Source organism: Marmota flaviventris, chromosome 3 (genome assembly GCF_047511675.1).
Source record: "Marmota flaviventris isolate mMarFla1 chromosome 3, mMarFla1.hap1, whole genome shotgun sequence".
Lineage (NCBI taxonomy): Eukaryota > Metazoa > Chordata > Mammalia > Rodentia > Sciuridae > Marmota > Marmota flaviventris.
Genome location: NC_092500.1, coordinates 139126914 through 139141383, shown reverse-complemented (window position 1 = coordinate 139141383; position 14470 = coordinate 139126914). Strand labels below are relative to the sequence as shown.

Here is a 14470-nt window from a genome sequence, read left to right as displayed (position 1 = left end):
TTTCCAACCAAAAAGGCTTTACCTTTTAGTCTTCAAAAAACCAAACTCATAGGGCTGGGGCTATAGCTCAGTGGCAGAGCACTTGCCTTGCACTTGTGAGGCACTGGGTTCGATCCTCAGCACTACATAAAAATAAACAAATAAAATAAAGGCATTCTGTCCATCTACAACTACAAGAAAAAGGAACTGAATTAATTTCTTCTTTTTCCAAGATAATTATGATTAATTTAGAAATTTGGTCATACAATATATCTTGAAAGTATTTCCCTTTAATGGGAAAAATTATCCTTAGAGAACCTAAACCTTAAAAGATTTAAAAAATATATATTTTAAAAATACTCAAGATTTAAAAAAATCTATTATAAAACAAAATGGAATCTAGTATAAGTCAAGGAAAATCATTCATCCTTCAGGTCCCTCTCCTTCAGGAACCAACATTGTTATATTCTTTCCATTAAGCAAAATCTTATCAGATTTAGTAATCCTTTTTCCTTCTGATGTCAAACTCAGTGACATCTTATAGCACCATATTGACAGTTAATCCTAGAAGAGTTCCATCAATTTCCTTATCATTCATCACAATATGAATTCTTGATCCTATACACTTGTCCACAAACTCTAGTGGCAGCAGGTGCATTATACTTGTGCTATACACTTGCTTTGTATACTTGTCTGTAAGCTCTAGTGGCAGTAGGCAGTGTTAGCCAGAAGTGGCCAGCATCCTGTAGTGGCTTAGCCAGAAGTGGCCAGCATCCTGTAGTAGATTTCTAATGTAAGCCAAATGCAAGAGAAGCAATGCAGTGCTTCTGACCTCCACCACTGAGTGAGGTCAGTTAGAAAGGCCAGGTTCCAGTTCTGTGTGACTTTGGAGAAATCCTTAACATCTCCACTTCATTATCTTTAAGACCTTTAAAAAGACCTTATAAAGGCCCTTCAAATATAAGATTGTATAAAAATAATTAATCAATTCATGTAAAATAAAATTTTACACCTTTTTTTTTTTTTTTTTGCCAGTCATTCTACTTGCAAAGATAAAACTTGAACTTTTAGTTTTGAAACCCTGGTGACTATGCTCAAAATTTAGTAATATGGGGCTGGGATATAGCTTAGTTGATAGGGTGCTTGTCTCACATGCACACAGCCCTGGGTTCAATGCTCAGCACTACAAAAAAAAAATAATAATAATATGATACAGAAAGTAACAGAAGTCATTGTTATTTGACATGCAGAGAAGTTCAAGGTACACTCATATCTGAAATAGGTAAGAAGGTGATCACTCATCTCCAAATCTCACATCTAGTGCTCCTGTGGTCTCAGGCCTTTAGGGCTATTATAAACCTCAGAAATGGGGTTGAAAGAGCTCTAATTTTTACTTAATTTAGGTCAGTGTTGGGCTAGGCCCCAAAATGGCTGTAGTTAGGTTACCTAGCTGAGACTTCCGGCAAGCTGTTATGTTTCTAATGTGCAGCTAGGGCTAGAAACCAATTATGTTATGGTAAGTCAAGGCCAGAAACACTCTGATTCAGCTTTTATACTCAAGGTCATAAACATTAACTTATGAGCATGAGTCCTGCTCCCCTCCATCCCCATGTAACCTGTTGGCAGTGTGCCTTCTTTGATTTGCATATATAAAAAGGGCCTATGGGAAAGACTCAGGGTGAACTGGGCTAATGGGGGTAAAAATGGGGGCTGAAGCTGAAGCTGCAGACTGTGGCCATCGCTAAATAAAACCAAGCATTTGTTCTGTTGCTAGGCAATGCGGAGGAGGCGGGGCCCACGGAAGACCAGCGGGGTTTGGCCCCAAAGGGGCACGCGCCGCCTGACTGGCGGCCGCGCAGCCGCCCTTCCGCTTGGAGAGGCGCGCTCAGATCTACACCACGCCCCGCCCCCACCCACAAGCCCGAGCTGCGCAAGCGAGGTGAGAGCAGCCGTTTCGCCCTTGCCCGGCTCGCGCTGGGGCTGAGCATCAGGCTGGCGGCAGAGGCGCTGCATTCGGAGCCCTCCGGGAGCCGGTAAACTGGGCGGTCTCGAGGGCGGGGCACTGGGAGAAGAGGGCGGCCGCTGTGCCTTGCGCAGCCGAGGAAGATGGTATTCGAGTTGGTGGTCGTGGAGGTGTTGAACCGGTTCTTGGGGGACTATGTGGTGAACCTGGACACGTCGCAGCTCTCTTTGGGCATCTGGAAAGGTAACGAGGCCGCCGCCGACATCCGTTTCGCTTGCCTCCGGGGCCCTCACTGCCTGCATCGGGTGGTGCCTTCTTGGGGCCTCGGGCTTTTGGATAGCCCTGCGCTGCCACCTGCCGCCGTCCACCTAGCCTTTCAAGTTATGTAAAGAGGGCGGCGGTTCCCGGGCCTCAGCTCGTGAGTTACTTTTGGGGGAGGGTCGTGAGTGCAGGGTGAAAGACTGCCAGTTTTTGGAGCTGAGGGCACTGGTAGTGGGCTCCGTGGGTTCAGGTTCCGGGGGAGGCGCCCATTTTTTGGGCCCTTGTCCAGCGCGTTTGGCTAGGGAAAGCCACCACATGCTTCTGAGTTTGGTCTCATCACTGTCATTTTCCCCTTGGGTTATGAGGAAGGCTCTAGAGAGCCCACGGGAATGTTGCACGCTGCTTCGCACGTGAAGGCAAGGCGCTGTGACCGAATAGGCCCTCCTACTTCCTCTCCCAGACTGGCTTGTTTGGCTCAACGCCTGGGTTTTCCTTCTACCAGCCTGGGCTCCGGGCTGGTAACTAACAGGAAAGTCCTGAATAGAACAACAACAAAAATTTGTTTTTTGTACCGAGTATTAAACCCAGGGGCGCTTAACCACTGAGCTATATCCCTAGCCCATTTTATTGTTTTTTTTATTTTTTTTTCTTTTGAGATAGTGTCTCGCTAAGTTGCTTAGGGCCTTGTTAAATTGCTGAGGCTGAACTTGGGATACTCCTGCCTCAACTTCCCCAGCAGCTGGGGTTACAGACGGGTGTGGCTCAGCGGTAGGGTGCTCGCCTGTCATGTCTGAACCACTGGGTTCAGTTCCCAGTAATGCAAAAAGAGATGAAAGTGCTAAGTCAGAATAAATCTTTAGGTCGTTCTTGTGTGTTCAGTGATAGCTTGACCAAGAAGAATGTGGCATTGGCAGTGAATTACTGACTTAAAAAACAAAAACAACAAAACCTAAATGGTCTGGGCATCATGTCAGACCTACAGAAGATAGGAAAGAACATGCATGCATCTGCACTGTATGGTGAAGGACTAAAGCTTTATTTTGTGTGTCTCTACTGTAGTGCTGTACCTTATCTAGAGCCTCATTTTTAGTTCTTCCATCTGTTCTGTGTTATACCCTTTCTTATTTTAAAAATGTATTAGAAATTAGATTCCTTTTTGAATTGAATTTCTGAGGCCAAAATTAAGGCTAATTATTTGTGTGAATAGTATATTGTTTTAAAAGTACTTTGTTCTCAGACATACGCACACTTCCAGCCTTCTAAAATACTTGTTTGAGTCTTCTTGTTTATGGAATAATATAAACAAGTAATTTAGTTTGACTTTTTAAAAACCTCTGTAACTACTGATGTCATCTAATACCGTGATGGAGTGGACTACAAAAATCAAGGACTTAAATGTAAGCACAGCCTCTCTGATGAGTACCAGAAACTTGTAGATTGTTTGATTTGTGCTACTTCTCAGTTGCAAAGCGAAAGTAATAAAACCTGACTCCTCATTGTGCCTCAGAAAGAAGCCTTAGAAAACACTTAAGGTGTACTTTTTTTGCAGGGATACAGGAATTGAACTCAGGGTCACTCAACCACTGAGCCACATCCCCAGCCCTATTTTTTTTTTTGTTGTTGTTGTATTTTATTTAGAGACAGGGTTGCTTAGCACTTCGCTTTTGCTGAGGCTGGCTTTGAACTCTGGATTCTCCTTCCTCAGCCTCGCAAGCCTCTGGGATCACAGCACTGCACCTGGCATTAAGGTGTACTTTTATCTGTAGGGAAACAGTGTTTCTGCAGTTGATGAGAAGTTTTGTGTAGTGTGATTTATCAATAAATTTATTTATTTAAAACACTTGTGTACAAGTCTCTCTTGATGAATGGTAAGAAGCAGATATCATCACAATAATGATCTAGAAAAGTTCCATCAAGCCCCCCCAAATTCATTCTGCTGCTCCTTTGTAGTTGACCACTCCCAACCTCCTAGCAATTGCTGATCTATTTCTATCTCCATCATTTTGCCTTTTTCAGAGTGTCATATAAATGGAATTACAGGATTTGTAGTCTTTTGAGTCTGACTTCTTGATTTCACTTTTTTACACAAAATGCATTTGAGAGTCATCCATGTGTTGTATACATAAGTATTTCATTCCTGTACTTGTGAATGTTGTTTATTCTCTAAATGAACTACAAATATTTATATTTTTGACAGTTGAAGTATATTCCTATTTTGGCAGTTACGAGTAAAACTGCAGTAACATTCATTTACAGGTTTTTGTGTAAACATAAATTGTTGTTTCTCTTGAGTAAATACCTAAGAGAGTAGGATTGTGTGGTCATATGGTAACTTTATGAGAAACTACATATTTCAGGCATAAAGAAGAATGAAATGATGGCATTTGCCAGTCCCCAAAAAACCAAAGGCAAAATGTTCTCTCCAATATGTGGATGCTAACACATAATAGAGGGGGAAAGAAGAATAGAAGTTCATTGGATTAGACAAAGGAGGATGAGAACAGGAAAGACAGTAGAATGAATTGAACATAACTTGCCTATGTTCACATATGAATGTGAAGCTCCATATCATGTACAACCTCAAGAATGGGATTCAAATTAGAATAAGTTATATTCCATGTATGTATAGTATGTTAAAATATACTCTACTATCATATATATTTAAAAAGAACAAATAATAAATAAAAAAAACTCCACACTATGATTTGGATATAGTATGAATGTATCCCCCAAAGGTGTTGGAAGCTTGGTCCCCAGTGTGGTGATGTTAAGAGGTTCTGGGATCTTCTAGAGCTAGGGCCTAGTGGGAAGTCATTACTTGTTCCTCACTTTGGCTTCCTGTCCCCCTGTGTGATCTCTTTCTTGCATGTGTTCCTGCCATTGTGAGTCCATCTACCACAAGATGCTATAGCCAGGGGGACCCTCACCATAGCACTGTGCTTTTTTGAATTTCAGCCTCTAAGATTGTGGGCTAATTATACTACTACTACTATTACTACTACTACTACTACTCTCCTCCTCCTCCTCCTCCTCCTCCTCTTCCTCCCCCCCTCCCTCCCTTCCTCCCTCCCTTCTTCTTTTTTAGTAAGTGCCCAGCCTGAGATATTTCATCATAATAACAACAATAGCAAAGTATTAATGCTATATGAAATTGCTTTTTGAAGTTTCTGTATCATTTGCAATCTCATCAATATAATATCAGGATTTAATTTCACTACATCCTCAAAAGCACTGGTATTTTTTATATGAATATTTTGCCTATATTATTGCACTCCTTTGTATTTGCAGTTATAACATTTAAGCAGTGCCCTCTTTTTAAAATTTTTTTTTGGGGGAACTTATACATAAATGGCTTCTTTGGGATATATTTAATCTGCACATAGCATAATTTGGTCTATTTCTTTCCTTTATATTTTTCTTTTCTCCTCTCCCTTTCCCTAATCCCCAGCCTTTATTCTACTGCTCTCCCTTCTATTTTCATGAGATCCTCTTCCTTTTTCTGTCTTCCACATATGAGGGAATACATATGACTCTTGACTTTCTGAGTCTAGTGGCTATGTCACTTTGATATCGTTCAGTTTTGTTCATTTCCTGCAAATGACAATTTTATTCTTCTTTATGCCTGAGTGAAACTCAGCATGCCACATTTTCTTTATCCATTATCTTCTGATGAACACCTAGGCTGGTTCCATAAATGGCTCTTGTGCAATGTTATGCATGTATCACTATAGGGTGCATACCAAGAAGTGCAATAGCTGGGTCATACGGTGGTTGTATTCCTCATCTTTTGAGGAACCTCCTTATTGATTTTCAGTTGTTTTATTAATTTGCAACTAAGTGTTTAACAGTGTTTAAATGTACCTTTTTCACCATATCCACTTCAGCATTTTTTATTACTTGTGTTGTTGATGATTGCCATTCTAACTGGAATGAGATGAAATGTGTTAATTTGCCCATTTATTGATTAGATTATTTGTTTTTTGGTGTTAAGTTTTTGAGTTCTGTATATATTTTAGATATTCTGTCAGAAGAATAACTGGCAAGGATTTTTCTCCTATTTTGTAGGCTCTCCATGATCTTAATAGTTTCCTTTGCTGTGCAGTTTTTTTTTGTTTGTTTGTTTTAATTGATGCCATTCATTTGTTAATTCTTGGTTTTATTTACTGAACTTTAAGAGTCTTATTGAGGAAGGCAATGCCTGCACCTGTATATTAAGAGTGTTGACTCTGTGTTTTCTTCTATCATTTATAGAATTTCTGGTCTAAATCCTAGGTCTTTGATCCATTTTAAGTTGACTTGTGCAGGGTAAGAGATAGGGATTTTGTTTCGTTTTTTTATATATGGGTAAACAGTTTTCCCAGCACCATTTGTTAAAAGGCTGTCTTTTCCCCAAATATGTTTTTGGCACCTTTGTCAAAGATCAGGTGTCTGTGGAATTTTTTGTCTTCTCTTCTATTGTTGTTCATGTCTGTTTTTATGCCAATTCCTTGCTGTTTTTATTACTATAGGTCTATAGTATAATTCGAAGTCAGGGATAGTGGTACCTCCAGCTTTGCTTTTATTGCTCAAAATAGCCTTGACTATTCTGAGCCTTTTATTCTTCCATATGAATTTTAGAAGTTTTCTTCTAGTTCCATGAAGGATGTCATTGGTATTTTGATTGAGATTGCATTGATCTGTGTATCACTTTTCATAATATGACCATTTAATAATATTAATTCTGCTTATCCAAGAACATTGGAGGTCTTTTTATTTTCCAAGGTCTTCTTCATTTTTTCTTCAATGTTCTATAATTTTCATTGTAAAGGTCTTTTCCTTCCCAGGTTAGATTTATTCCTGGGTATCTTATTATTATTATTATTATTATTATTAAAAAATAATAAGACAATTGTGAATGGAATTGTTTTATTGATTTCTTTTTCAGTGGATTCACCATTGGTATATGGAAAAGCTGTTGGTTTTTGTATATTGGTTTTGTATCCTGCTACTTTGCTGAATGTATTTATCAGCTCTAGAAGTCTCCTGATAGAGACACGACAGTCCTGTGGTGTCTCCCTCCCCGCCCCCCGTGGATCTTCTAAGTATAGGAACATGTCAAGGACATCCTGTCTTGTTCCTGATTTTAGAGGAAATGCTTTCAGTTTTTCTCTATTCAATGTGATGTTGGCTTTGGGTTTGTCGCATATAGTCTTTATGATGTTGAGGTAGGTCCCTTGTATCCTTAATTTCTTTGGTATTTTTAGCATGAATGGATGCTGGATTTTGCTAAAGGCTTTTCCTGTATCTACTGAGATGACAGCATGATTTTTGTTCTTAATTCTACTTATGTGGTAAGTTACATTTATTGATTTGTTTATGTTAAATCATCCTGTCAATCCTGGAATTAAAGCAAAATTGAAGTATAGTCTTCTTAATATGTTGAATATAACTTGCTAACATTTTATTAAGGATTTTTGCATCTGTGTTCATCAGGGATACTGGTGTGTAGTTTTCTTTCCTTGTTGTGTCCTTTCCTGATTTTGGTATCAGGGTGATACTGGCTTCATAGGATGATTTGGGGAGTATTCCCTCCTTTTCTCTTTCATGGAATACATTGAGAAACACTGACATTAGTTCTTTAAATGTGTTAGAATTCAGGTGAGAATCCATCTGGTTTTAAGTTGGGAGACTTCATTTCTTTGTTGGGAGACTTCATTACTGCTTTAATTTCATTGCTTTTTATTGGTTGGTTTAGGTTTTATTTTCTTGATTCAATTTTGATAAGTTGTATGTATCCAGAAATTTGTCCATATTTTTAAATTTTTGGAATATAAGTTTTCAAAGTAGCCCCTAATGATGCTCTGGATTTCAGAAATGTGTGAAGATGTCCTTTTTAATCTCTAATTTTATTAGTTTGGGTCTTTCTTTGGGTTACTTTTTAAGGGAACATTTAAGGCAAAAGTGTTAGAAATTCAAAAGGCAGTTAAAGTGTCTTGTGTAATAATTATTACTTTCAGCATAGAAAAACCTGAATTTCATAGCCTTTTCTTAATTTAGTCTTTCTTCTCTTCTTTTTTTTCTCCAAATTTACACTACTTGGACAACTATAATTTTTGTTGTTGTTATGCCTGACATCTTTATGTAACATAGTTATTGCTCTTTAACTGGTGTGCATATCCTGTTTTTGAAATGTTAATCCCCAGTTTTCTCTTTGTGTACAGTACAGTAGCCATTTACTGCATACCTCCATTCTGCTAGGGACTGGACTATATAGGAAAAAATGAAGATTCAGTCAGGACCTTTTTCCTAATTTTAAGAGGTCATTATTCTGAAATAGGAATATACTAGGGAACCAGACAAATGGTTCTTGCAGTTCAGGGGTAATTACCAATTCTAATTCTTGAAGTATTATTATTGTTACTATTTTTATTTTTCCAGTGTTGGGGACCAAACTCAGGACCTTGTGCATGTGAAGCAAGCATTTTACCACTGAGCTACATCCCCAGCCCTTAAGTAATCGTTTTAAAATTTTTATTTACTTATTTACTTTTACCATGTTCTAAGTTCTTTCATAGTACTTTTATGAGAAGTATTCAAGTATGAATCCATGTTATCAGATTTTCTTAGCCTATGTCCATTTACATACCTATCCACTATCTAGATCCTGCTACATATATGTTAAACAGGTGTTTGAGGTATAATTGACATAGTAAAATACATACTATTTTTTTCAAATGCACTTTTTAAAGTCTATAATTTGGTAAGTGTTGGCATGTGTATGCAATTGGAATACGTCATCAGAATTAAGATAATGAACATATCAGTCATGCTCCAAAGTTTCTTGTGTCACTTTGTCATCCTTTCTTTTAAGCCCCCTTTCCTTTCTCATGTTTCTTGTCCACTGATCAGCCACTGATCTGCTTTCTGTCACTATTAGTTTGAGTTTTCCAAAGTATCTTTATCTGGTTTTGGTATTGGGATAATTCTGGCCTCATAGAATGAATTAGGAAGTGTTCCCTCTGCTTGTGTTTTCTGGAAGAGATTATAAGGGATTAGTATTTTTTCCTTAAATGTTTGGTAGAACATCACTGAAACTGTCTTCCCCAGCCTCTCCTTGCTCTCTTCTGGGGTGAGCTGATCCAAGGTCTTGGAGTCCTCTTTGCCCAGGAAGGCCTTGTGGTCGTACTGGAAACTCTGGTTGTCCTCCGGCGGCCGCTCGCCCAGCTCTGAGTAGGGCCTCACCACGCGCTCCTTGCACACCATGGGCTTGGCCCACAGCGCCCGCAGGAGCCCTAGGAGGCGGCAGGGGCCACGGCGCGCCCTGGTCCGGAGGAGAGGGCGGCCGCGAGGGAGGCAGGAGCGGGCGACACGAACGGCGGATCAGCTGTAGGGGCTCCCAGCGCAGCGGCTGGGCTGGGACCCCCGGGGGGAGGGACGGCCGGCGCCACAGCCAGAGCCTGCCCGGGCCCCGCCCCGCTGAGGGGCTCACCCCGACCTCGCGCGGGCGGCTTCCAGTTAAGAGGTTTTGAATTAAAGTTTATATGTCTGATTATATCTAGCATAGATATCCCTGCTCTTTTGAGATTTCTTTTCCTATCTTTTTGCTTTTAACCTATGTGTGTTCTTAGCATATTATTGGATCCTATTTTGTTTTAATCCATTCTGCCATTATTTATTTATTTATTTTTGGTTAGGGAGTTGAACATTTATATTTAAAGTAATTACAGATAAGAAAGGACTTAGTATTGTCTTTTTTGGTACTCACTTTCTATATGTTTGAAAGCTTATTTTTGTCTCTCATTTGCACCTTATGGCTTTTATGTGTTCAGTTGATTTTTTTTTTTTGTAGGGACATGTTTTTATCCCCCCCCTTTTTTTTTGGTGTATATTCTATAGATATTTTCTTTGTGGTAACCATGGTGATTGCATATCCTGATGTTATGACACTGTATTTTAAATAAGTACCAATTTAACTTGAATTGTGTACAAAAACAACTTTACAGGTGCATCCCCCCTTGATCTATATTTTGATTAGTGAGACAAATTACATCTTATGTCGTATACTCATTAACATAGACTTATAATTATTTTTTTGTACTTTTGTCATATAAAACATAATATAAAGTGGAGATGCAGATCAACATTATAAGACTGCTGGATCTTATATTTGTCCTTGTTTGACTTTCCTGGAGAAATTTATGCTTTTCATGTGATGTTTGTTTATTATCTGGTATCCTTTCTTTTCAACTTGAAGGATTTCCTTTAGAATTTTTTATAGGGTAGGTTTAATGGAAATGAACTTGCTCAGCTTTTGTTTATCTGGGAATATATTAATTTCTCTTTTATTTTTGAAAGAGTTTAAGTGGATATAATCTTTGTTAAAATTGTTTCCCAGTATTTTAAATATGTTATCTCATTGACTTTTGATTGCAAAGTTTCTGCTGAGAAGTTTAATAATCTTTAGGTTTATCCTATCTGGAATTTCTTGAGATTCTTAGATTTGTATATTCATGTCTTCCTTAAATATGGGAAGTTTTTGTATGTTATTTCTTCAAAGAGCTCTCTGCTCTTTATCTCTCATCTCTGAGACTTCCATGACACATAAAATGATCCATTTGATAGTGTCCTGTTAGTCCTTAGGCTCTATTTACTTTTCTTCTTTTTTGCTCCTCTACAATTTCAGATGACTGATCTTCAAGACAGTGATTGTTTCTTCTGCCTGTTTAAATCTACTATTAATATTTCTGTAGCAAATTTTTCCATCTGATTATTATACTTTTCAGCTCTAGAATTTATATTTGGTTCTTTTTTTAAATATTTCTAACTCTGTAGATATTCTTTGTTTATAGTTTCCCAGATTTCCTTAAGTTCTGTATCCTGTGTTTCTTCAGTTCTTTGATCATAATTGAAAGTTGTTTTAAAGTCATTTTTCTAGTAAATCCTGAGCCTGTTTCTTTAATGTTGGTTTCCTGAAGTTTTTTCACCTTAGAATGGACCATGTTTTTGTGTTTCTTTGTATGCATCTTTGTATGTATTATTTATCTTTTCTTAAAAATTGGGTATTTGAAAAGAGAGCTGCCTCTTAGTCTGCAGACTGGCTCTGTACTTAAGAGACCTTCATGAGGAAGCCCTGAATGAAGGCCTAAGGTTTTCTCAGCCTTCTTTTTGGCATGCATTATCCCTTGGCTTATGTTTGTGGTTTTTTTTTTTCCCCCTCAGTTCCCCCAGATATGCAGCTGCTTGCTTGCCTGCAAGCAGCCAGGGGTCTTGCCAAGTTGCTGAAGCTGGGTTCAAACTTGTGATTCTCCTGCTGCAACCTCCTGAGTTGCTGGGATTACCACTATACCAGGTTACAACTGCTTTTAATATGACTTAAATTTTTAAATATACCTCACCTACTTCTTTGTGCCATATGTATTCTTTTTGTATTTATTTATACTTAATCTCTTGGATCTCAGTTTTACAGGCTATAGTTCGGTGTAGCTCTTATGAGTTATGGTGTCTACCACTGGTTTTCTTGGCTTTTAACCTGATATCCAAACTATAATTTCTTTTCCTGAGCTCTGAGTCATCTAATACAGAAACCATTCCTTTCAGTAGTCCCCAGAGAGGTCAGAACTTGGTGTTCTCTGAGCTTCCTGGATCTATGGTGTTTGTATCATTAATTTTGGAAATTTCGCAGCTATTATTACTCAAACTATATCATATTACATATAATATGTATGTAATGTTATCTCTCCTTTTTTTCCCCTCTGGAAAAATAATAATCATCTGGCAGTTCTATTATGTTAATTTAAATTTTTTTCATTTTGTATTTGAATTTGAAAATTTTTATATTTAAATATCTGTGTGCTCACTGATTTTACATTTTTATAATTTCTTTCCAGACTGTTCATTGCCCATATAAATACAACTTGCTTTTTGCTTATTGATCTTGTATTATGCTACTTTGGTGGATTTATAGTATTTGTATTATTCTGATTAAATTATTTGTATACATTAATGTTAGGCTACAATTGCAGAGGTAAAAAAATTTCAGTAAGTTTTGATTAAACATACCATCTTAGGTCATGCAGAAGAATGAAGGTAAGCTAGTTAAAAAAAAAAAAGGTAGATTTTATTTTCTGTTTATGTACTTTTTTTTGTGATTATTCTTCCCTAGTATTATATTCAAGAATGAAACATACTTAACCTTTTAAAATGAAAAAGTTTTGAACATTTTAAGTTTATTTTTGTAATATTTTTTTTTTTTTTTAGGAGATGTGGCCCTCAAGAATCTTGAAGTCAAAGAAAATGCCCTGGTAGGTATTAACTATAAAAATTTTTAATGTTAGTGCATTTGATGTATTCTTCCTAATACAGCTTGCCATTCTAAATTATGTAAGTTTGAAAAAAAATTTTGGAAGTTATTTTTAAAATGTGAATTGTGTAAAACAAAGATTCAATTTCATTAAAAGCACAAACTGATATTGTGGCTCAGTGGTAGAGTGCTTATCTAGTATGGGCAAGGCCCTGGTTTCAGACCCCAACATTGCCATAAATACATACATACTTGCATACATAAAAAATTATATTTTATTTATTCCCATACTGTTTTATTTTAGTGTTTCATTTGTCTTCTAGTTTTCACTTAATTTTTTTTTTAGTTGTAGATGGACACAATACCTTCATTTTATTTATTTATTTTTATGTGGTGCTGAGGATCGAACCCAGGGTCTCACACATGCTAGGTGAGCGCTCTACCACTGAGCCACAATTGCAGCCCCCCCCTCAGTTTTCACTTTTTTAAAATACCATTTTAATATGTTCAGTTCAGTGGCATGGCTTATATTCACAATTTCGTGGAGCCTTCATAGTACTATTTCCACAACTTTTCCATCCCCAGGAGAAACTATAGCCATTAAATAGTAACGTCTATTCCCTCTCCCCACAGACCCTGGGACTCTTTATACATTGCAAACTGAAGCTCTGTATTCATTAAAAAGTAGTTTCCTAATCCTCTCTCACCACCCTGATACATTTGCCTATTCTAAATATAAATGGAATTATGTGGTATTTGTCCAGTTATGTCTAGCTTATTTCACTTACAAAGTGTCTTTATGGTTCATCATGTTGTAGCATGTATCAGACTCTCATTCCTTGTTATGGCTGAATAATATTTGTGTGGTGTGTGTGTGTGTGTGTGTGTGTGTGTGTACACATATACATACGGATCGTATCCATTCAGCTATTGATGAACACATTGGTTGTTTCTGCCTTTTGGCTCTTGTGAATAATGCTACAATGATATTTGTGTACATGTGTTCATTCTAGATGCTGTTTTCAACTTCTCTGAGTATTTATTTAGGAGTAAAATTGCTGGGTCATATGAAAATTTTTATTTATATTTATATATATTTTAGAGACCACCCAGGTTTTTTTCTCCATAGTAGTTGTACCATTTTCCATTCCCTCCGGCAGTGCACAGGATTTTAATTTCTCCAAATCCTTGTTGAGTGCCTTGATGTATGCCTGCAACACAGAAGGCTAAGGCAGGAGGTTTGCAAGTTCTAAGCCAGTCTCAGAAATTTAGCAAGACTCTCAGCAACTTATTGAGACCCTGTCTCAAAAGTAAAAAAGACAGGAGAAATAGTTCAGTGGTATTAGGTTCAATCACCAGAACCAAAAAAAAAAGAAAAAAAAAAAAAAGAATTTCTTCATATCCTTTAAATCTTCTAGCATTTGTTATTTCTGCTTTTATTTGATAATAGCCATTCCAATAGATGTGAAGTGATATCTTATTATTTTGATTAGTATCAAATTAGTAATGACTAATGATATTGAACCTCTTTTCATGTGCTTATTACCATTTGTGTATGTTTGTAGAAATGTCTGTCCAAGTCCTTTATCGTTTTTTAATCAGGTTTTTGTTGTTGTTGTTGCTGTGGTTGTTAAGTTTTTGGCAATCTATCTATTCTGCATATTGACCCTTAACAGATATTTTACCTCTTTCCAATGGTTACCTTAACATTCTATTGACAGTATCCTTTGGTGTTCAAAAGTTTTTAATTTGATAAAGGTCAGTTCATCTGTTTTTTAAATTATGTGTGCTTTTGTTGTCTTATCCAGGAAATCATTGCCAAATCTAATGTCATGAAGATTTTTCCTTATATTTTCCTCTAAGACGTTTATAGTGTTAGCTTTTACATTTAGTTCTTTAATCCATTTTGAGTTAATTTTTTGTATGGCATAAGACATATTTTTGCAACTAGGTATACAATTTTCCTAACACCATTTATTATAAAGGCT

The 14470-nt window shown here is 37.2% G+C and overlaps 1 protein-coding gene and 1 pseudogene across 15 annotated transcripts in view; one reads left to right on the top strand and one right to left on the bottom strand.

The window, feature by feature from the left end:
- Positions 1–402: 402 nt before the first annotated feature.
- Positions 403–637, bottom strand: LOC139705109 (U6 snRNA-associated Sm-like protein LSm5 pseudogene; annotated as a pseudogene).
- A 1289-nt stretch (positions 638–1926) lies between these two features.
- Positions 1927–14470, top strand: part of LOC114084515 (intermembrane lipid transfer protein VPS13A-like) — a 62525-nt gene continuing 49981 nt past the window's right edge. For all 15 annotated transcript variants that reach the window (XM_071610462.1, XM_071610470.1, XM_071610471.1 and 12 more), the window contains exons 1-2: positions 1927–2185; positions 12440–12483. In XM_071610462.1, the coding sequence (XP_071466563.1) occupies positions 2086–2185; positions 12440–12483 (144 nt within the window). In that variant the 5' untranslated portion in view covers positions 1927–2085. The remainder of the gene's footprint in view (positions 2186–12439; positions 12484–14470) is intronic.